The sequence below is a fragment of the Dromiciops gliroides genome, chromosome X (genome assembly GCF_019393635.1).
Source record: "Dromiciops gliroides isolate mDroGli1 chromosome X, mDroGli1.pri, whole genome shotgun sequence".
Taxonomy (NCBI): domain Eukaryota; kingdom Metazoa; phylum Chordata; class Mammalia; order Microbiotheria; family Microbiotheriidae; genus Dromiciops; species Dromiciops gliroides.
In genome coordinates, this window is record NC_057867.1 from 41,150,207 (window position 1) to 41,174,734 (window position 24,528).

The 24,528-nt window shown below is 35.8% G+C and overlaps 1 protein-coding gene across 1 annotated transcript in view; it reads right to left on the reverse strand.

Annotated features, from left to right (window-relative positions):
• Positions 1 to 24,528, reverse strand: part of THOC2 (THO complex 2) — a 90,989-nt gene that overhangs the window by 45,492 nt on the left and 20,969 nt on the right. The window contains exons 8-15 of the mRNA XM_043974635.1: positions 21,794 to 21,960; positions 20,803 to 20,895; positions 19,257 to 19,412; positions 17,425 to 17,597; positions 16,155 to 16,350; positions 9,074 to 9,115; positions 4,222 to 4,352; positions 2,662 to 2,763 (exon numbers count right to left, since the gene is read on the reverse strand). Of these exons, the coding sequence (XP_043830570.1) occupies positions 2,662 to 2,763; positions 4,222 to 4,352; positions 9,074 to 9,115; positions 16,155 to 16,350; positions 17,425 to 17,597; positions 19,257 to 19,412; positions 20,803 to 20,895; positions 21,794 to 21,960 (1,060 nt within the window). The remainder of the gene's footprint in view (positions 1 to 2,661; positions 2,764 to 4,221; positions 4,353 to 9,073; positions 9,116 to 16,154; positions 16,351 to 17,424; positions 17,598 to 19,256; positions 19,413 to 20,802; positions 20,896 to 21,793; positions 21,961 to 24,528) is intronic.

Sequence of the window (24,528 nt, forward strand, 5' to 3'; positions counted from 1 at the left end):
GTTTTAACAGATCACCTTAAAGCTTATTTCTGGCTGTGTGTTAATTTAACAAACGGACGTTTTAGTTTCAGCATGTTAATTCGATTCAGACTGCATTCTCTTCACACCTTATACAGTCTTGCTACAGTTGAATAGCGAATCAGGGCCTGATGAGCCTATGCTTTGCAAATCTCAATGGATTATTATCACGATTTTCCAGAACTGAGGCAAACAGAAAGAACTTAACTGTCTTGACTAGATCACATGGTTAAGTGTCTTCAGCCAAATTTTGAATTCAGATCTTTCAGATACAAAGTTCAGTTCAAAATTATGCCACTGCATAAATATTAAAAAGAGCATGACTCTCCCTAAATCTAAAACTGGAATAAACATATTTACTAGATAATTTAGCAGTTCCAAGTACTACCTTCCTTAAGGATGACAATCTAAACTGACACAAACCAGTATTTAGTCTTCACTGCTGAAATTTGGTTTTCTATAAAAACCCAATGTTTGGTTGATCAGTCATTTTCTTCAGTGGTGTTTAACTCTTTGTGATCCTATTTGGGGTTTTCTTAGCAAAAACACTAGAGTGGCTTGTCATTTCCTTCTCAAGCTCATTTTACACATGAAGAAACTGAGGAAAACAGGATTAAATGACAGGGCAAAAGAGCTAATAACTTGTCTGAGACCAAATGTGAACACAGGTTTTCCTGACTCCTGGCCTGGTGCTTTATCTACTGTGCCACCTAGCTTCCCCAAAATCTCTTATAGAAACCTCTTAGAAGTTTAAATGAGACAAAAAACCAACCAGGAAAACCTCTTGAAAAACTTAAGATTCCTGCCAAAAGGGATTTTTTAATTTCCACTAGACCTCTTTCAACAGCCAAAAAAAAAAAAAAAAAACCACTTCAAAATAAAAGCAGATAGAACACTCAGTAATTCCATTCGTGGATTCTTTCAGTATCCAATAATATATATATATGGTTCATTTGTTCAGATGAAAAACTCATAGAAAGCAGTTTAAATGATCTCTTACTATCTCAGTCATTTTTATACTCTCTATCATCTTTTGTTTTGTTCTTTCCTGGCAAAGATCATTCACTTTGTCAGAGAAAGCAGAGGCAAAATAAAAATTCAGTACTTCTGCCTCTTCTCTTTTATCTATCATCCCATCCACCATAAGCAGCTGTTCTATCCTTTCTGAGAGCTTCTACAAACCTCACCTTCTCCAAGAAACCTTTCCCATTCCTCTTACTAATTCCTAATTATCGCCAATGCATCCTCCATCTAACTTTATACTAAAGTTTCCACGTTGTCTTCCCCATTAGACAATAATAATTGTGCTTAATAAATGCTTCTTGGGGGCAGCTAGGTGGTGCAGTGGATAAAGCACCAGCCCTGGATTCAGGAGGACCTGAGTTCAAATCCAGTCTCAAGACACTTGACACTTACTGTGTGACCCTGGGAAAGTCTCTTAACCCTCATTGCCTCACAATAAATAAACATACATGTGTATATATAAATTAGATATATTTATGTAAATTAGATATACATAAATATTAGATAAACATAAATATTTCTTTATATAGAAATATACAGGTATATTATATATATTATTTGTATATAAATTATAAATCTATAAATAAATAAATGTTTCTTGACTTCTCTTCCCCAATATACCTTAAAAGGAAAAAAACAACAACTTTTGCATGCTAACCTCAACTCACTGAACTTTCTCTTTCCTGAAGGCAGTCTTACATTCAATACCATGCTATGCCTTTGCAAGGGGGAAGTTAGGTGAAAAGAGTTAAAAGAGTTAAAAGAGCACTGGCCCCTGGAGTCAGGAGTTCCAACATGGCCTCAGTCACCTGACACTAATTACTAGCTGTCTGACCCTGGGCAAGTCACTTAACCTCAACTGCCTCAAACATCCAGGGCTATCTCCCAGGGCTATCTCCAATTGTCCTTATGTATATCTAGCCACTGGACCCAGGTGGCTCTGGAGGAGAGACTGAGGCTGGTGACTTTGCACAACCCTTCCTCACTTAAATCCAATTCACTGCAAGTCAAGACATCACCTCCCTAATTTCATGGTCCTCTTCAAGAACAAGGAACACCACCACCACCACCACCTTTGCAATCGTCCTTTTACTTGAATTTGATTCCATATCCTACATATCTTTTTAAAAATTAACATTGGGGGCAGCTAGGTAGAGCAGAGGATAAAGCATTGACCCTGGATTCAGGAGGACCTGAGTTCAGATCCAACCTCAGACACTTGACACTTACTGTGTGACCCTGGCAAGTCACTTAACCCTCACTGCCCCGCCAAAAAAAAAATTTAATTAACAATTTAATTTAAAAATTAACATTGGCTGGGGAATGCCTTGTGCATCCATATTAGTTTCTCCTCATTTTTCCTGCTCAATGAAACAACATTAGCTGTTTAGATACTATACTGCAGTCTGTTCAAAAGAATTTATTGCATGTAGAGCTCCCTAAACATTTATCATAGGTATAACATACAAATAGCTACTAGATTAATATGATACCCATGAAGTTGAGACTCAAGGACTAACCAACATTTATGCATACAATCTAAATTTATTATGATTCGATTAAATAAAGAATAAAATAATAATAAAATAAAATAATAAATAAGAATTTTTAAAACCTTACTTCATTATATATTTCGCTCTGTCTATTGTTTGAGCTTTAACTTTTACCAAAAGTGGGTGACTGTTATAAGTTTCATTCTTCCACTGACCATACAGACGATACCTTAAAGAACAGAGAGGGAAGAAGAAACGTTATAAGCTTAGAAGCAATGCAAGAAAAATTACCGATAAAATTTCATTTATATATCATGCATGTCCCAAAACAAGAGTTTAAGTGCAGTTTCAAGCTTTATTAAATTTAGAAATATACATGCAGCAAACTCACCCAAAAAAAATCGTGTGAAAGTTAATTATTTAAAATTTTTATACTTAATTTTTGTGAATTTTGTACAATGACATTTAATTTTGAAAAGATGGAGCAGGGGCAGCTAGGTGGCACAATGGATGAAGCACCAGCCCTGGATTCAGGAGGACCTGAGTTCAAATCCAGCCTCAGACACTTGACACTAGCTCTGTGACCCTGGGCAAGTCACTTAACCCTCATTGCACCAAAAAAAAAAAAAAAAAAAAAAAAAGAAAGAAAGAAAGAAAGAAAAGATGGAGCAACCCTGTCAATATACATTGCATACGGGACGGTTTCTAGATGATGTTTTCTCAATCCAGTTGATCAGTAGTGAAGGTCCTATTGTTTGGCAGCTTGGTCACCTGATGTATCTCCATTACACTTTTTCTTATCACATGAAAAATGTATCAAAATCTCATTTTTTAAATAATCTTAAATCTAGGATTATGAAAGCAATCTATTCAGTCACTGAGCTACAGCTGTTCCAAGTATTCATAAAGTTCTAAAATCATCTAGAACAATGCATAATATAAAACATTGATAATGTTGAATTTTGATGAGACATCAATATTTAATTAACTTAATTAACTTTTCAGGGTTTTTTTATAAGTGTGTTTATAATAGTAAGGTTACTGCACTAAGACTTTTGGGACATTTTATAAGAGGAACTGGTTCAAATTTCTAATAAAGGCCAATCCCCAATAGATAAGAACCACTGATACTGTAATACTATTGTAAAAACAAGTAACTTTGAAAGACTTAAAAACTCAAATAAATGTGACCATGATTTCAAAAGACCAATGATACCTACCCTCCTCCTCAAAAAGTAAAAGACAAAATGTACAGACTGATACATTTTTTTTTTGGTGAGGCAATTGGGGTTAAGTGACTTGCCCAGGGTCACACAGCTACTAAGTGTTAAGTGTCTGAGGCCGGATTTGAACTCAGGTCTTCCTGACTCCAGGGCCAGTGCTCTATCCACTGCGCCATCTAGCTGCCCCCATACACATTTTTTGACATGAACAATTTGGGAATTTGTTTTCCTTCCAACCTTTGTTAGAAAGGTTTTGTTTTGGGGCAGCTAGGTGGCACAGCTAGCTGTGTGACCCTGGGCAAGTCACTTAACCCCAATTGCCTCACCCAAAAAAAAAAGTTTTCTTTTTTATATATAAAATATATTTTATTTATAAATAAAGGCTTCTTAATTAATATCTTTTTAAATAAAGCCAATGTAAAAAAATTGACAGGGTTCAAAACGAAAAAAATACCAATGCTTACCTGTATTGATATGGAAATGACTTAAACATTCCCCATAGTTCTTCAGACATACAAGCATTGCAATCCATCAAAGAAAGAGAAGGAAGTAGCACCTGGTCAGTAATACTCAGCAAGCAGCTAAGCAAAGTTTCCTACCAAAAAAGGGGGGAAAAAATTCACAAAATCAGCTGGTGCTATTTGCCTATTCTATAGATCAGAAACATCACTAACAATAAGCATGAAATATCTTGACTATATAACAGAGAACATATTAATATGGGAATAACAAGAGTTAGTATATTTCTCCAAATGCTTGACTTATCAAAGTTATCATTGGTCTCTGGATCCTCAAATCTAAATGTTCATTCTTCTTGATCTATCTGTTGCATCTGACACTGTTGATTACCCTCTCCTCCCTAGACAATGCTCTTAGTTCTCCCGTCCTCTGATGATCAATTCCACAAAGTCCTTTACTCTCAAATCCTTCACCCAATTGTACTTTCAATCAGGCCTTACCAAATCCCATTCCTGAATTCCTCTGAACATCTAATATTTCTGTTCCTACACAACTGCTGCTGAACAAAGCTGGAAAAAGTCATACAACCATGATGACTACAAATTTGGTATGCAATTTCAACTAAGTCTTCATACAACGACAAAGCAATCCTATTAGTCCTCACTAATAGACTCCCTATCCCATTCTCCAAAGAAGCCTTTCCTCCTAATCTTTTTCTTCTCAAACTTCCCATACCTCTGGCTTCTAACTCCCTCACTTCTTATTTTATTGAGAAAATTGAAGCCATTTACTATAAGCTCCCTTTTATCCTGTCTTCAATCTCTAAAATCCTTGACATCCCCCATTTTCTCCTCTACTACAAGTTCTGATGAAGACATGGCCCTTTCTCTTTGCCAAGGGCAACCTTTTTACATGTTTTCCTGGCTCTGGCACCTCATCTTTCCAACCGACTTCCCAGGGCAGCTAGGTGGCACAGTGGATAGAGCACCGGCCCTGGAGTCAGGAGGACCTGAGTTCAAATCCGGCCTCAGCCATTTGACACTTACTAGCTGTGTGACCCTGGGCAAGTCACTTAACCCCAATTGCTTCACCAAAAAACAAGCAAACTGACTTCCCCTCTTGCCAATCTTCAATCTCTCCTTATTGTTCCCAGTTCCCTACAAATATAATCAAATCATCTCTGTTCTTTAAAAAAAAAAATTTCAGTAGATCCTCCGATTCCCTCAAGCTATGCTATGATACTATGTAAATGAACCCCAGAGTTCTACATATCCAATCTAGTCTTTCTTCTGAGTTTGAGCCCTGCATCACCAACTACTTATTGGACATTTCAAAATAGATACCCACAGACATCTCAAACTGACCTTTACCCAAACAGAACTTATTATCTCTCCATAAAAATCCAACCCTTTTCTGAAGTTTTCTCTTTCCCTTTAGGGTACTATTACTCTTCAAGGCAGCTAGGTAGTGCAGTCACCAGGCCTGGAATCATGAAGAACTGAGTTCAAATCCAGCCTCAGACATATACTAGCTGTGTGACCCTGGACAAATCACTTAACTTTGTTTACCTCAGTTTCCTCATCTGTAAAATAAGCTAGAGAAGGAAATAGCAAACCACTCCAGTATCTTTTCAAAGAAAATCTCAAATGGAGTCACAAAGAAAAGGACACTACTGAAATTGAATAACATTCAAGTACATCAGCTTTGTAACCTCAACTCTCCATCCCCTCTCTCACCCTAACCATTTAAAAAGAAAACTCTACAGCCCGATTTTTTTTAATCTGCCATGTTCTCTCTACCTACACAACCATCACCTTATTCAGGTCCTCCACCTCTTACCAGTACTATTACAGTGACTGTCTAATCAGCCTCCTCTTCTTAGGACACAACTGTCAAAGTGATTTTCCTTTAACACATTTTCCTTTGACTGTGTCACTCTCTTACACTAGCTCCCTATTACATGTAAACTCCCATCTGTGGCTTTTAAAAGCACTCACAACTTGACCCCAACCTAACTTTCCAACCTCATTATGTATTGCTTCCTTCTTACCCTATACTCTAAGATTGAGCTAAACTGGGGTTTTGTTTTTCACACAAAGCATTTCACATCTCCCTTGTCTCTGGGCTAGACCTGGAATGCATTTCCTCCTCCCTTACTCTAATAATACACTGTTTTCTCCAAGACTGAACTAAAGTACCACCTACCCTAATACCACAGCTACTATTGCCCTCCCAAAATTTCCCTGTATTACATATATATATTCTTATAAAAGTATATACATAAGCTTTTTGAGGATCACTTTATTTTTATCTATGCAACCCCAGATTGTCTGATTTCACAGAAGAGAATATGTTCAAACCTAGGGGAATAAAGTACACAAATTGCTGCATATTATGCTTTGCTGCAAAATGAACAAAGAAATAAACCCAACTCAAAAAAATCAAGAAATTCAAAATATTTATAATCAATCCACTTCTGAATTTAGTTAATAGTCTAAAGGCGGGGGAGGAGGGGGGAGACACCAAATAACTGTAAAGAAATAACAAGCAATGATATTCTTTACCAACTCAGGATTAAGTATTTAAGTGCAGGTAAGACCAAAAACAATAATTTTATTTCAAGGTTGACCAATCTAAGATTATTACTAAAGAAACTATTAAATTGAATTACTCGTTGTCTCTATTAGTAGTCCAATGGCCATGTGCAGCTAGAAAGTAGAAACAATAATGTTAACTGGCAGTAATCATTTTACTTTATATTCCAGACATGTTAGTGTAAGAAAAGCCAAATCTCACATAGAGAAATTTGATTATACTGGCTTATTCCAATTTAAGCAAACCTGATGCAGGAAAATGCTGATTTAGACAAAAGTAAAATTAAAAGTTTTGTCTACTTTAGTAAAAGATTCTTTATTCCCAAAAGACAACTTTACTTAATTGTTCAAAATATGTTTAAACATGTTTCTTTATGCTGAACAGTTCCAAAAAAGTTTGTCAATAGAAAACTTAAGGAGAAAGTACAGATTAATGTCTATATTGGAAAGGGGGGGGGGGGGGGCCGCAGCTGGAGGGGGGGGGCGCAGCTAGGTGGCGCAGTGGATAGAGCACCAGCCCTGAATTCAGGAGGACCTGAGTTCAAATCTGGCCTCAGACACTCGACACTAACTAGCTGAGTGACCCTGGGCAAGTCACTTAACCCTCACTGCCCTACCAAAAAAAAAAAAAAAAAAGAAAGAAAAAAAGAAATAGATAGGGACAAGTGCTACCAGTTATAGAAATCCTTACATATTTTAAGCACTAAAAAGAGGTTATCAGGGTTACTATGAATTGAATCCTTAAGCGTTGATATGGTTAGTAATTCCACATGGCCATAAGGGAAGTGAATAAGGAATCAATAGAGGAGGACGTTATATTGCTTTGAATCTGAGTTAGTTAGATCCTAGATACAGACAACTAGGTGGCACAGAGGACAGAGTGTCAGAACTGGAGTCAAAAAGACATTTTCCTGAATTGATATTAGGCATTGGACAATTACCAGCTGTGTGTCAAATTAACCCAGTGTCAAATTAACCCCGTTTGCCTCAGTTCCCCCATCTGTAAAACAAGATGGGGGGAAAAACAGTATCTTGGCCAAAAAAATTTCAAATGGGGTCAAGAAGAGTTGGATATAATAAATATATATAAATGAAAAAACTGAACAACAACAATTAATAGATCCCTGCAAAAGGTAGATTTAAGAGATCCCAAGAAGAAAGCCATGGTCTAGGTCCACCAAGACCAGTCCTAACTGGGGAAATCCAAGTACATAGCTAACGGAAAGAAAGGTCATAAGCTAAAAGACATGGACAAAAGCACCTGTAAATTTGATTTTACTGGAAACTGCAAAATACATTTTGCTCAATTAAATACTCTTGGGGGGGGGGGGCAGGGCAATGAGGGTTAAGTGACTTGCCCAGGGTCACACAGCTAATAAGTGTAAAGTGTCTGAGGCTGGCTTTGAACTCGGGTCCTCCTGAATCCAGGGCCAGTGCTTTATCCACTGCGCCACCTAGCTGCCCCTAAATACTCTTATTTTAAACAAAGATTGCTATGTTCTTTTAAACATTTGTTCCAAATTATATTGTTCTAATCTTTCTTGAGAACTAGTTTTCTAAGTTATAAAATTATGTTTTAGTAATAAGGAGTTATTTTCTTAAAATATATGTGTATGTACATGTATATGTATTTTTTTCCTAATTGCCCTCTGCTTGGAGATATGTGCAAGACAGGTTGGACAGGTTATGACTACAAGGGTGCCACCTATGTACGTGCTTACTCAAATTTTCTTATTTCTCATTGTTTGGATCCCCCAAAAATGTAAAAGAAGTAATACAAAGGAAATTTATTATGTGTCCTTCAAATCAAAAGCTGCTGCCAATAAATTTTAAATTATATCACATACGGATTTTCAGAAATGATTATATGAAACAAGACACATTTATCTAAAAATATATGTAACTAGGAAGATTGTGTAATTTCTACCCCTAACCCTTTGTCAACAGTGCCCACCCTCCTTTTTTAGAGCATGCCTTAATCTCCCTCTCTTACCCATTCCTAATTCTTTCAATCATATTTCCCTTCTCCCACCCATCTTAAACAAACTATGATTTTTCTTTCGAAAGGAATGATAACTTTGCCCTTCTAAACAACTTCACAAAATGAAGATGCTAATCCGAAAAACTCAAAAAGTAATTGATGTTAAAATATCATAAAGCACTTTCTCACAAATGGCTAAAACAGGTTCACAATGAAAATTTTCTGTATGCTGTTGTGCCTAGCCAAAATGTTATATGATATTATGCTTTGCTAAACTCTTACCATTCTCTCTTTTTCTTCTGGTTTGTTTCCATCAGCCTGAAACTAAAAGCACACACAAAAAATTAAAATTAAGTATAAATTATTTTCACCTATGTCATAATTAGTTCTTCTTTTAGACAGTACATAAAGTTAACCAATGCCTTGAAATATTTGCTTTCTTCACTCTTTATATATACACCTGAGGGAATTTTAAGAAAATCCAGTTAAATAAGTACCATTAAGAAATTCTTTGAATTAAAAATTCCTAAATCTGAAATGATAATGGCAATATTAACAACTCCTCCCAGGAAGCAATGAAATTAAGTTAGATGTCTCATCTTTATACTTGTTGTTTGCATCATCTATGTATTCTTAAATTAATATTCTACTTCAAATACCCCATTTTAAAAGTAAAAACAAGCCTTGGAATCGGGAGGATCTCAGTTAAAACCCGGCCTCAGACACTTGATACTTAATAGCTGTGTGACCCTGGGGAAGTCACTTAGCCCTCATTTCCCTGCCAAAAACAAAAACAAAAACATCTCACTCACACACACACACACACACACACACACACACACACACACACACACACACACACACACCCCAAAGGTCCTGGATTCAGGAGGACCCTAGTTCAAATTTGACCTCAGACACTTTGACACTCACAAGCTGTGTGACTCTGGACAAGTCACTTAACCCTCCAGGGGAGGGGGAGGGGTGTGAGTAAAAAAACATTTCAAACTTCTCATTTCTAAGCTTCACTACACTAAAACTATTTTAATCAAAATCTAAGGGCAAATTTTAACCAGTACAATAATGAAGTAGCATAATATTCATAACTGGCTTCAAAGTTATTTTCCTCCAAAAAGATGAAAGGGAATGGGAGGGGAGAGGTGTTAAGTATGATAATCACATTAATATTAAATGATAGAAGGGCTTTCAAAACAGTGTTAGGGGCAGCTAGATGGCGCAGAGGATAGAGCACCGGCCCTGGAGTCAGGAGGACCTGAGTTCACATCCGGCCTCAGACACTTAACACTTACTAGCTGTGTGACCCTGGGAAAGTCACTTAACCCCAACTGCCTCACTAAAAAAAAAAAAAAAATTAAATGATAGAAACCAAACATAAGGAATTTGTGTACAAGAATCCTTAAGAAAAAGTGACGGAAAAGGTTAAAAAGAAAGGAAAATAATAAAAAGAAGACATGAAAATAAAATACAAGGAATGCCTTAACATTGGTCTATGTCATGGAATATTTTTGTACCATAAGAAAATCCCATTCTATATTATGTTGACTACTCACTAACGGGACCCTCAAGTAAATATTCAACAATGTTAACTATTTTGACAAAAGAAATTATTCTCTATAAATTGAAACAACTAAAACATCACTATGAAGATTTCTAGAAAATATTTAATTTTGTATTCATAATTTAGGTTAATGGTCATATCAAAAAAAATTCACTTCTCCAAAGGAAGAAAAGCATCAATACAGATCAATTCTCATTAAAGAAAACCCAGGATTTTCATAATATTCCCTCAAATAGGTAAAATAAATTCAAATTACAGTGAAATAAATCCAAGACTCAAATTTGATTTGTACAGCACAGGCAAAAGACCAAGATATATCTAAGTTACTGCCCCAAAAGATCCCAAAACATTAGTCTAGTGCAGAGGTCTGGTGACCCTTGGGTGTCTGCAAGTTCAAAACTATTTCTGCAATACAAGATACTTTAATTTATAATATGGTAAATATTAATAGATATAAAATATGTAAAAGCTCTACAGGGAAGGAAAGTACTCGATTTTTCAGAGCATAAAGGTTTGTGGAAATGATAAGGTTTGACGATAGCTGCTAATGTGGTGAATTTCTGAAGTATAATTCAAAGCTTTTTCTTCTAGTCACTGATTAAGATATAGCATGAAAACTAAGATAGGAACTATGAAATGGTCAGTCCATTTTGCATTTTAATCTGCAATTACATAAGAAAAATGAACCAACTCTTTATATCCTTTGACCCAGGGATTCCACTAATGGGCATATACCCAAAGGGAGTAACACATGAAGATCTAAAACATTCATAACAGCATTTTTCAAAGAGACAAAAAGAGGTGCCCATTAACTAATGGCTTAAAATGGTTTAAAAAAAACACTACATCATATGAATGTAATGGAACATACTATGCAGTGAGAATTAACATATGACAGTTTCAGAGAAACAAGGGAAGATGGTTATGAACTGATGGTGAGTAAAATAAGAATCAAGAGAAGAAGTACAAGAAAAGATCAGTAAAAGGAAGTCAAACTAATTAGAAACCAATGAAGGGCCCAGAGAATATATAATGAAACAGAACATCTTCCCCATAACAGGGAAACGGAGAGCTACTAGTACAGACTATTGTCTACAATATAAGATGTGGTCACTATATTAGATATTTTTGTATTTCTTTTTCAAAGGGGAGGAGTTTCAATGGAGGAAAGGGATAACGTTGAAGGGCATAAAAAGAAGAAAACACACATCAATTAAATGTTTTTTGTACCTCCATCCAGATGAAGATACCTAAAAGTAGGGAAAAGATTGCACAGTGAAGATGGGGTTTGCAAGGCAGAGGTCTGATAACTATTGATCAAATAAATTAATTTCAGCATCTATAGGAACTGGAGCATTTGTGGATGATAGCAAGAAGTAATCTAATTCCCCCACCTCAACCAGTGATTTGGAGAATGGGGGGTGTTTAACTGTCTCCCCTAATAGAATGTAAGCTCCTTGCAAGTAAAAATATTTTCATTCTTTTTCCTTCTACCCCAAGTACCTAGCATAGTGCCTAGAGCTTAACAGGTGTTTAATAAATGTTTGGTGAATGACCGACTTATGTCTAAGGTGAGCCCCATGATCCATCAGTTGCAAACTCAAAGTAGAAACCAAGCTAGGAAACTGGAGTTAAACATCATTTATAGAAATTAGGTAATAAATGGAACATAAAACTTTAACTGGGTACATAGGGAAGATCAGTTCTACTAAAGCAAACTATAGCATTTTCAAAAGCCAAGGAGTAAAGTTGTGGGAAGTCAGAACTGAGATCAACCTTGGTCTCCTGATTCCTTGACCAGTGCTTATTCAACAAAAAAAACCCTTTGCTTTAGAGCAAAGGTTCTTCAGCTGGGGTTCACGAATATCCACTGATAAATTTCCTGGATGGAAGGGTGTTCTGTTCACAAGTACTTGGATGGGAGAAAAATTACTTCTTTATTCCAATGTTTCCTTCCTAATCCTATGTGTTTTGTTTGATACATGTAAAAAACATTTTTCTAAATTGTCAAAAAAAAAACTTCACTAAAAGGTCGAAGGGGTGCAGGACATCAAAAAAAGCCAAGAACCTCTTCTTTAGAGGCAAGGCCTTTAGTCAGGTTATCTGAGGCCAAGATCCACACTCAAAATGAAAAAAAAAAAAAAAAACCCAAACCAGGGTTGACATTATATATATCTACTAAAAAAAAAAAAACAAGAGAAAACAGATAACACATGAAAAAGCATTACTTCCTACAATTCATTTTTGACAGACTAATAGACCAGTAAAAATACTTGTTCAATAAAATTAATCACCTATCACTTATTTAGGGTATTGGATACCATATGGGTTTTATCAAGCCAAATAATAAATAGAAAAACTACCTGATCATGCTCAATTTGTTAAAACATGTGAGTACATTTTTTTAAAACAATCTTCAGATCAAGTTCAAACTATCAAAAACAATCATTGTTTTTTAAAAAATCCGTATTCAAAACCTTCCCAGCTTTAATTAAGTGTAATTTCATCAGTGTGTAATTATATGATTTAAAATAATAATATGTGCTTTAAAAAACGAAAAATGAACCTCTTCAGAATAATCAAACAGAACAATTCGATAATCAGGAAAATAGGTAGCATGGCATACTAACAGGAGCCAAGAAAGGCTCTACAGTTAGAGGGTTTAAGTTCAAAACTCCTAACACTTAACTGCCATGCAAACTTGTCCAAGTAACTTAAATTCCTTGGGTCTCAGTTTTCTATCTGTGAAAGGAGGAATAGGGGTTAAACTAAACAGACTCTTAGGGGCCTTCCAATTCTACCAATCAATAAATATTTATTAAATTAACTATTATGTGCCATGGAGCACATGCACTAGGGCCTAGCTTCTTAAACAGTGGGTTATGACCCCATGTAGGATTGCATAACAATGTAGGGGTGGCAAAAAATTGTGCAATATGTATATAATGTTATGTATTGCTATTTTATATACCTACATAGCCAGGGTCACATAATAATTTCTCAGGAAGAAAGGGGTCACGAGTGGAAAAAGAAACCCTGTGCGAAGGGATACCAATATAAAAATGAAACATGCATGCCTTGCCCTCAAGGAATTTCCATTCTAAATCTATGATTTAAGAAGACATGAAGGGGAAGCTAGGTGGCGCAGTGGATAAAGCACCGGGCCTGGAGTCAGGAGGACCTGAGTTCACATCTGGCCTCAGACACTTGACACTAGCTGTGTGAGCCTGGTCAAGTCACTTAACCCTTGTTGGGGGGGGGGGGGGACGGACGGACAGAGAACGCCATGAGAAGGCATTCTAGATTATACTTTTAAACCAAATATAAACTGCGAACAATTGTCGGTTATTTACATTATACAGTATAGGAAAGATATTTCTGTAGTTAACATAGTACATATTTTTTAACTTCCTTGTTATGAAAATATTGGATGGGGCAAAAGGGCAGAACAGAAAGAAATTTTAACTAATATTCAAATGTAAATGAAGAACAAAGACAAAACTGTATTATAAACTGTACATACAAAACTAATACCTGTATTATTGTACTAATTTTATAACTATTTTTCCTGAGATTTACTTGTTGAATTAAGCTACTCATGAAGAGAAAATGAATATTAGAACACTATAGGGGTAGCTAGGTGGTGCAGTAGATAGAGCACTGGCCCTGGATTCAGGAGGACCTGAGTTCAAATCTGGCCTCAGGCACTTAACACTAGCTGTGTGACCCTGGGCAAGTCACTTAACCCCAATTGCCCCCCCCACACACACACACACACCACTATAGAACTCAGACTGTGACATAAAGTACATAAAAAAATCAATGTTTTAAATCAGATTAAGGAACCTAAAGACTTTTTTAGGGGGGTAAGAAAATGGGGCAGACGCAATTTTAAAAGCAAGTCTCTCACCATAATAAAATTCTTAATTTTATAAAGCAAAACAAAAAAAATCATCAATTACTCATCTCTTTAAATCCAGGTTTTTATAGACACACAGAGACTTATCTTTCAAGCTACAAACATTTCAAATTGTTTTAAAAGATTTCATTTTAAATTGTTTTAAAAGATTTTCTAGGCCCTTATCTCAGAAAAAAATACATATTTTATCCTAAAAAATAAAGTTGGGAAATTATTAAAATATTAGAGGCTATGTATTAAAATGCACTTTCTTCAATAAACATGTAAAAATAAAAGTCTTTTTTAAAGACAACATTAAAACCCCTTAATGAATCTGCTTCAACTATTTTCTGTATCCAACTCCCATTACCCACTAACAAACAAAATAAACTATAATTACTGAAGTTCTTTCAAGTATTTCATTTGCATTCTTTTCAAATAAACATTTATCAAATGCCTACTTTGTACAGTATACTCTATTGGGGATACCAGAGATGATGAAAATGACTTTGTCCATGCTCTGAAGACTAATAGGGAAAATAAGATATGCAAAATACTAATTAGAATGTAATAAGAATATGAAATTGGGAGGAGAAAAGTATTCACAAAATGGTGTTAAGCTGGTTTATGAAAGAAGATTTTAACTGACCAAAATGTGGGTAATGGCTTTTAAATCCAGTTTTGCAGGTGTACAGTAAACAGAAAAGCATAAAAAAGCCAGAAAGTAGATTTAAAGACAAAGCATCTCTGTAAAATGAGGGGACTGGCCTCCAGTTCTACGTATATGATCCTATATTGGACTATATAGTTATTTTATCCCCTATGAAATGGGGAAGCCACTGAAGACCTTGAGAATGACCTATTCATTAGACCTAATCCTTAGAAAAATTACTCTCAGAACAGTGAAGGATAAATTGACACTAGAAGAAGAGAGACTGGAAAGTCACAGGTGATGATGAGAGCCTGGACTGAAGTGGTAACAGAAGCAAGAGACAAGTGGGACAGGTGCAAAAGATTCTATAGCAGAAGTAAGATGACTCCAAATGCCTAAACAACTGAAAAAATGGTCAAAAAAATCACCTAAACTAAGAAATCTAGTACCAGGATCCACATCCTTTCCAAATTTCCAAATGATCATGCACTAATCTCTGGGAAATAAAAAGGGGGATAACCCAGCAACCAGCAAATTCTAGACAAAGCCATCAGAAGTGTCTGAGAGAGTTCATCAATAGTATAGGTATCAAGGGGACTCTAGGGTTGAACACTAGGGTTGAGAGAACAGCAGCAACCCTGGTTCCTCCATGGACAGATGGGCAAGTAGTACACATATGGGCAAATTATAACCCAAAAAAATTCTATTCCAAAAGCTTGTAAATCAGCTAAGAATTCAGAATGTATTTTTCCATAAATACATTATAAATGGTAGTTAATATGCAAAAAGCAGCTGAAATTTTATATAATAATACAAAAATTCCCCTGAACAGTGAAAAGAGACTCTCACCACTAAAGTTTCTTGTAGCACTATGGGAACAAAAGCTTTCTTTTACTGAATAACTAAGATGCTCTTTTTTCCTCTGAGGATAAACTCAGGGAAAAAAAAATTCTAATGAGAGAAAATTATAGAGAATAAGGATGATCCTAAGAGTTACCACATATTCAAAGAAAATTACTAATCCAAGGTATGGTTTCTTGGAATAGCATTTTATCCAGTTTATTTAAGATTTGGCTTACCTACTGGGTTGAGGCTACCTTAGACTTTATTTCACCAAAGACAGGGTTTTGAAAAATTAGATTTAAGTTATATTCTATGTTCTAAGCTAAAGAGACATATTAAGAACAGAAAATTTCCACATGAGAAATGTTTTTCTTAGAAGAGAAATCTTACTAACCTCTTTCATAAATGCTTTCCCTAAGCGCACCACTTTTGCAAACAAAATGGGGTCATGAGAAAGGTGAGGACCAAGATGACAGAGCATATTGAATACTTCTTTTCTCATATCTTCAAAACTCTCTGCCTGTTTTGGCGCTCGCTTGTTTTGTAACAGAGCAACAATTGATCCTTTAGCACCTTTAGGTACTCCAACTCTATAAAAAGCAAGAAATAAAACAATTTTTATACCATAGATGATACCTATACCATTTAAAAATTTCTAATTCATTTACTTTACATCATTAAGTTACTCTATATCTTCTATACTATATATGTCTGTGTGTATATATATGTGTATATATGTGTGTGTGTATATATACACACACACACATCCCCATAATTTTATTTTGTTAGACTAGTAGACCAAAGATCTACTTACAGTGCAAAAAAAATGACAAATACCAAGAAAAATAAGGGACAGGCCTCAGTGGCACAAAAAACTGAAAGAGAAAGATGTAGATATAGCTAAGTGTTAATCAAGTGTTAACACTTTTCAATTCAGGTGCTTTCTATACTAATTATTGGGGAGAAACAGAGGAAAGGGGTCAAATTTCCCATATAGTTTGTGGCAGAACAGTAAGCCCAGAATGTTCTCCTGTTGAGCAGCTAGACTGCTGTAGAGTCACACACAGAAGACACTATCCAAGGAGATTTTCTCACAGCCCAGGTGGCAATGAAGATAAGAGCCAATATCTTTATGGGGTCCAGAAGCCAGGGTTGTTAATTCAGACTCTAAGGCTACTGCCAAAGATGCCACTGCTACTGCTCCTAAGCAGTTCCACAGAACTGGAGTATTCCTGGGACTGTCAAAATAACTGTAGATGGCAATGGTGAAAAAAGAAGCCTGCATATCATGGAGTGAAAATTTCAAACAGAGCTACTTAACATGAGATGGAGGTAGATGACACCAGACACAGATCTTACTTAGTGAGGAAAAAAAAAAAAAAGAAACATGGAAGGAAAAGGAAGAGAAACAACTTCCTCAAAGACCTAGGGTTAAGTTCGGGTATCACTATTTCTTGGCATATAAATGCTAACCCTGGTTCAGCATGAGAGAAGAAAGACAGCATTTGACCACTAGTTTAAAATTTTTCTTAATCAAGATTATACATTATACATTATGCATGTTTCATTTCATTATAAGTTAACATACATAATTTGACAAAACAAATATCTTTCACTGTCCTAAAGAACTTCTTTAATGCTTAGTAAAATACATAATAACATACCTTCGGTAGAGGGGGTCAACAGTTACATGGATAAGCTGACAAAGAGCAATGGCTATTGGCCTGTGTGCAGAAGCATAGAATGGGGGCATCTGATCCATAATGCTCTGTGCATGTTGCCAATCACTAATCTTTAACAAAGCTTCCAATAAACCAAGTTTCTGGTTGTCAGGTGGCTAAAAAACAAACAGACAAAAGAAAAATGTGGATATATTTTCTATTAAAATCATTAACCATTTTCATGCATAGAATATAAGCCAGCTTTTTAAAAAAGCGAACTAAATTATTTTAAAAATTAAAAAGAAAAATAACTGCTTTTTAAAAGGTATTTTAATAGAGGTATCATTAAGGTTTTTGGCTATTTTTTTAAAGTGACAAAAATGGTATCAGGAAATTAAGAAGGTGATTATGTTGATACTAAAGCCTTCATTAGTCTATAATTAGGATTACATTTTCTTGATTAAATAATTAAGCCCAGGGGCAGCTGGGTGAGGCAGTGGATAGAGCACCAGTCCTGGATTCAGGAGGACCTGAGTTCAAATCCAGCCTCAGACCCTTATCACTTACTAGCTGTGTGACCCTGGGAAAGTCGCAACCCCAATTGCCTCACCAAAAAACAAAAAAATAATTAAGCCCACAAAATATCATCTGTACAGTTCCTCAAAAATATATTGTATGGGGCAGCTAGGTGGTGCAGTGGATAGAGCACCGGCCCTGGAGTCAGGAGTACCTGAGTTCAAATCCGGCCTCAGACACTTAACATTTGCTAGCTGTGTGACCCTAGGCAAGTCACTTAACCCCAATTGCCTCACTAAAAAAAAAAAAGAAAGAAAAGAAAAGACAAAAATATATTATTAAACAGCCAATCACAATGCTCAGAAAAATATTTTTCTTATGAATCTTTTTGGTTAAAAAACTAATTTGCATACTTTCCTGCCTTAAGTACATTAATCTTTTGGATAATTGAGGATTCTGCATTATCTCCAGGTCAACATTCTGACACTTATTACCACTGTACTTTATTAAAGAAAGGCAGTCCTAGGATTCAGCCCAATCTTCAAGTTTTGTTTTCTTAAATCCCCAATATTAGGGTTTTTGTTGTAATTTGCCTTAATTTAATAAAAGTGTATTCCCAAAAAAATTTCTGTTGAGTCTGATTACATTTAAACAGATTTTACTATATAACGATCCTCCTATATTCCTTATTTTCTGTGGAAGATGAGATGTTTTCTTCACCTGATTTTAAAATAACTTGTAGACTTAAATCAATTTAGCACCATGTATCTTAGTTCACGTCTGCCACAAATATCTAAAAACCTTTGAGTTTCATTTGAAAGACTTTTTGGAAAGCTGCCCAAATGATTTTTTTAAATAGTCCATTTTAAAAGTTAGCAGGAAAAATAAAATAAAATAAAATAAACAATACGTGGCAGCTAGGTGGCACAGTGGATAAAGCACCGACCCTGGATTCAGGAGTACCTGAGTTCAAATCAGGCCTCAGACACTTGACACTTACTAGCTGTGTGACCCTGGGCAAGTCACTTAACCCTCATCGCCCAGAAAAAGAAATAAAATAAAATAATTTAATTAAATTAAATTTTAAAAGTTAGCAGGATGGGGCAGCTAGGTGGTACAGTGGATAGAGCACCAACTCTGGAGTCAGGAGGACCTGAGTTCAAATCCAGCCTCAGACACTTTACACTTACTAGCTGTGTGACCCTGGGCAAGTCACTTGACCCCAATTGCCTCACCCCAAAAAAAAAAGTTAGCAGGATTCTTCTTCTTGGTTTAGAAATAAAGTGCAGTGTTCAATTCTACTATTATATTTTAAGTACCTTATCTGTTTTCTCCTCTTCTTTTTCCTTTTCTTTGTCTCTCTCGTCCATCTTTTCAGAGGACAAGACAACCATGGTAAGTTTTCTAACAATTTGCTTGGCTTCCACAATTTCTTGTTTGTGCTCATCAAGAATAGTATTATCCACTGGAAGAAGCTATAAAACAAGAGTTAAAATTATGTAAAGGGGATAATCCCAACTCTCTGCCCATTTCATCGAAAAGTCAAAAATGAACTCAAAACCTTCCAAAAACTTCTCCAAAAGCCTAAGAGGAAGCATAGTGTAATAGTCAAAATGCTGGTGTTGGGATTAGCAGAGAATTGAGGGGCAGCTAGGTGTCGCGGTGGATAAAGCACCGGCCCTGGAGTCAGGAGTACCTGAGTTCAAATCCGGCCTCAGACACTTAACACTTACTAGCTGTGTGACCCTGGCTGGGCAAGTCACTTAACCCCAATTGCCTTACAAAAAAAAGTGAGAGAATTGGGTTCAAATCCTACCTCCAAGACTTACTACCTATGTAACCCTGGGCAAGTCACTTTATCTAAGTTTCAGTTTCCTTACCTATAAAATGGTGATAGAGTGAGGCAGGGTAAAGAGACAGAGTAAAGAGCACTGTATTCAAAATCATAAGACCTCAGCTCAAAAGCTGCTATTTACTAGGCATGACACCATACATAGGCAAATTATTTTACCCCTCTAATTTTCTCCTTTCTAAAATGAGAAAGTTTTACTAGATGATTTCTAGATGAAAGTTTGACTAGATGACCCTGCTAACTTTAAATCTATGATTGTAGGACTTGTAAGGATTGTAAGTCCCACCTATTCTTATGTCCACAGTTTTCCATTTCCCTCCTAACAGGTTTTCTTATTGTGACTTATTTTGGTCTGATTTAAAAGTAATTCTGAGTTTTAAATGGCTTTTGTCAGTTTAAAGGATTCTAAAACAAGCTTTTGTCTCAAACATTAAGAACCTGAAAAAGTGGAAGAACTGGTTTGTTAGTGACAGACACAGAAAACTTGAGGTGAAGGCTACTTGGGGGCAGTGAGTATTAGTTTTCTTTTAGACAAGTGATAGGTCACATAAAAATTCTCCTAGTCCAAAGCCCATGAAAATTTCCTCATGAATCCCAGTTTGCCAGGGTAAGTTCCTAAACGATGGGCCTCCCCAAAGCAACCATCCCTTACTTTAAATCACAGATTTAGTATTTACATTAAGAGGGAATATAATGATGCAGCCCTCATTCTGACAGAATACCTAAAAATATTATCATAGTGGCAAGCAAAAGAGTATTCCCAAGTGACAAAAGGTAGTCTTGGTCTGAGGACAATCTATGTGTCTCTAGCTTATCTTATTTCAGTTTAGTCATCTTTGCCCAGACTGAAACTTTAACTTGTAAAGATCATAACTTACGATGGCTAACATGTCAAATGCTAACAAGCACTGTGTTTCTTTCCCTTGCCCCCTCAATGATACCTGGGTCCCTCTTCCTACTTCCCCACTGTATAATAGATAGACAATACTCCTTCTCTTAGGTAAATAACTTACGTGAACATAAAGATCATCTAAATCAATAAGATCATACTGCAAAAGTATTGCTGCGACGCGATATAAAGATGCTGGCGTCTCTCCATTTGGTTCCTAAAAACAATAATGATGAACTGCTATTTAACAAAAAAAAAAAAAAAACCAAAAAACCCACTAAAAATCAAATAAATTACAATCTCTCTCCTACCTATCTAATAAAAAGAGCAGAAAACCTGAGGAAGTCTAACAAAACTTCAAGTACTATATCAAGACAGGTACTATTAGTACTGCTATAACCATCAATAAAAATAAATTAGACCAAAAATTTCTAGCTCAAGGGTAGATTAATGAACTGGCATTTTTTAAAGGGATAGTTAGTCATAGATAAATACATGTCTAAATGGTAAAATTTCAATAAAAAGTAAACACTGAGGTACTATTGGAGAACATAATCAAGGGCACCACACCATATCCAAAATGTCCTGGGGCCTGTCTTACTCTGAAATGTTTGTATCTCTCCTCTTGAGAAGATCAGGAAAGAGAGTGGATTCCCCTGACGGCTAGTAGAGAGGGGAATGGAAGGAGATGAATCCACCCCTCTCCTGCCTTCAAGGGAGCCCCAAGGGAAGACCAAGTAAAATAACCAGCATCCCACTGGGTCCTTCAGTTGCAAATTAAAGATTTTTCTACCAGAGGGCAGCTAAGTGGCACAGTGGATAGAGCACCGGCTCTGGAGTCAGGAGTACCTGAGTTCAAATCCGGCCTCAGACACTTAACACTTACTAGCTGTGTGACCCTGGGCAAGTCACTTAACCCCAATTGCCTCACAAAAAAAAAAAAAAAAAAAAAAAGGTTTTTCTACCATAATTAAGAAGCCAAAAGAATAAAGTCAACAAATATGAAATAGGGATTATATTAAAATTCAATATCAATGCCACTGAATCAAGAGAAAATTTAAATCTAAGATTAACATATAAAAATCAGTGATATTTTAAGATATATGTATAAATACCTGATAAAACTTGAATTTGAACCCTAGAATATGACATAGTGTTTGAGGTTCACACATACACATATAGGATTCTATTAAAGGTACAAAAAATTCATCATATTCTGGTCTGCATTCATAGACCTCTAAAATGATATCCAGAACTCTGTTTGGGTCCAAATTAAAGCATCCTATGAGAGAGAGAGAATAAGGTAAAAAATTCCTAATTAAATACATAGCATTTCTTGTAAAGCAGTGACTTTCAGAAACAATTTAAACGTATAGAATAATGGACAGAAAGTGAGACTATTGCTGCCCTATTCCTAGCCTAGGGAAGGTTAAAAATAAAAATTATCTTGAGACATTACATTGAAAAAGTCATCCAACTTCTGCTAATCAGGTATTCCTTCAGTTCTTAGAAAATTCAAATTTCAATCACAATACAAGAAAATAAGGATTTCAAAATTAAGATTATTTGCACCTTATTGTTAAGTTGTGGATTTTCTTTAACAACGTATAATGTTTCTCTAAAAATATCTACTTTTTAAATGACTATAGGGGAAAATTATCTATTTTTCCTTATTTTTAAAACAGCCCCTCAGCTAAGTCAAAGGCAACGGGTCTTCAAAACAGGTAATATAAAATATTTCATATGGAAACAAGCCCTATCCACTTTTCTATCCTTCCTCTGTGAAACGTCAAGTTAAATGTCTGAAAACAGCATTTTTCAAATATTGTGAATACTTAAATCACTGAGTAATTACCAGCTAGAAATCAGATGGTGTAAAATGTAGTCAGTCAATTTTTCAGAAGTAGAAAGTAACCTTTGGCTAGATATATAGATGCATACATAACTGTATGAAAAAAGTAGACTAACGGGGATGTTATATTTCTTAACTACTTTAGTAATTACAGTAGATTATTAGCTCTATTTAAAGTTTATACTGGAAATATGAATGTATACTTGAAATAGTAGTTTTCCTTTATTAATGCTATTGACTCTACTGAAGTTGTTACATCTATATTATTAATTACCCATTCACTTCCAGATATAATGAAAGGTCAAGTGATTTGACATAAGAGCAATACACATTTTTTATCTGAATGAGATTATGTAGTTTCCAAGAGGAAAAAAAAGGCTTGTAACTAATATAATTAAGTTTAAGTGATACTAATCAGCTTAATTAATAACTCAAGATCAATAAATAGCTAGCATAAAAAGTGACTATGTAATCAATAATCAAAACAGAGGTTTAGAAAAACTTTAAAGCTTTAAGAATGACAAGCCATTTCTTATGGATGGAAAACCCAGTTATCCAAAACCTTGTTTTTCTAAAAAAACCTTATCTATTGGCAACTGTTAAAGAGTACACAGGGCAGGGGCAGCTAGGTGGCACAGTGGATAGAGCACCGGCCCTGGAGTCAGGAGCAGGCCTCAGACACTTAACACACACTTACTAGCTGTACACAGGGCAGCTGAGTCTGAGAAATGCTCTTTTCCCTGCCCAAGTGTCTGCTTATGCAAGTAAGACCCACTGTCAGCCATATTAGAGGGCTTCTATAATATCCAATCTAACTTATTGCTAATAGAGAAGATGAGGAGTGAGGTTACCACTACTAGAGACAATATTATTGCTTCAGAGAAACAAGTATTATCACCATAATCTATTAACATGAAATGATTAACACAGATGAACTACTAGGAATTAAGTAATTACACAAAGCAAAAAAATAGATATTACAGTAACTAACAGTGAAATTGAATACTTAATAAGCAAAGGAAGGGGAGAGGGGAGAGGGGAGAGGGGAGAGGGGAGGGGAGGAGAGGAGAGGAGAGGAGAGGAGAGGAGAGGAGAGGAGAGGAGAGGAGAGGAGAGGAGAGGAGAGGAGAGGAGAGGGGAGGAGAGGAGAGGAGAGGGGAAGAGAGGGGAGGAACCTTTGCCCTGGATGAAAGGGACCCTATATCACTAGATCCAGAACTCAGTAGGAAACCATTACTTCTGAGCAGGAAGGGATAAAGTAACAAGAGTAAGCTGCCTTCTCTGTCTCTGGATTTTTGTTAGACATCTCTAAAGAAGAGCACTCTTGAATAAAAGGGCAATGAATAAGCCTGTCTTCTGCCTAGAACTAAAGAGGAGAAGGGGAATGTAAAGGACTTAGTGCTTTTAATGTCTTGTTGAGTTTTTTCTACCACTGACAGGATGAAGAAAGAATATAGCACAGCTGGGAGAGCTAGCCAGAATCAGGAAGTTCAAGTCCTGCCTCTGACACATACTGATGGGGCCTGGATAGGTAGGTCCCTTAAGTTCTCAGTACCCTAGGCTTAGTGCTAGAAGTTGCAGAAAAGGAATTGAGATGCACAGATTGGGAGTTTCCTAAACAGATGAAAATCATTAGTCTAGTCCAATGACAGAATGATCACGATACATGTGATGATTTAAAATTTGCAAAGAATTTCTCCTTTGAGCCTCATAATAACTCTATATGGTATTATTAAATATTAAGTGATTATAATAATTGCAGGTACTATTATCCTCATTTTACATATCCAAAAAATTGAGACTAAGAGGATGCCTTGTCTGATCACATTGCTATGTGTCAGAGGAAGGACCTGAGCCCAGGTTCAGGATTCTATCCAGTTTAGGACATGCCCTCTAATGGTAAGGTTCTTTTTTTTTTTTTAAAGCATATGAAATACATTAACTTATGGCCATTTTCTATGTATAGTCAGTTTTAATAAAGTTCTTTCAGAATGTAGT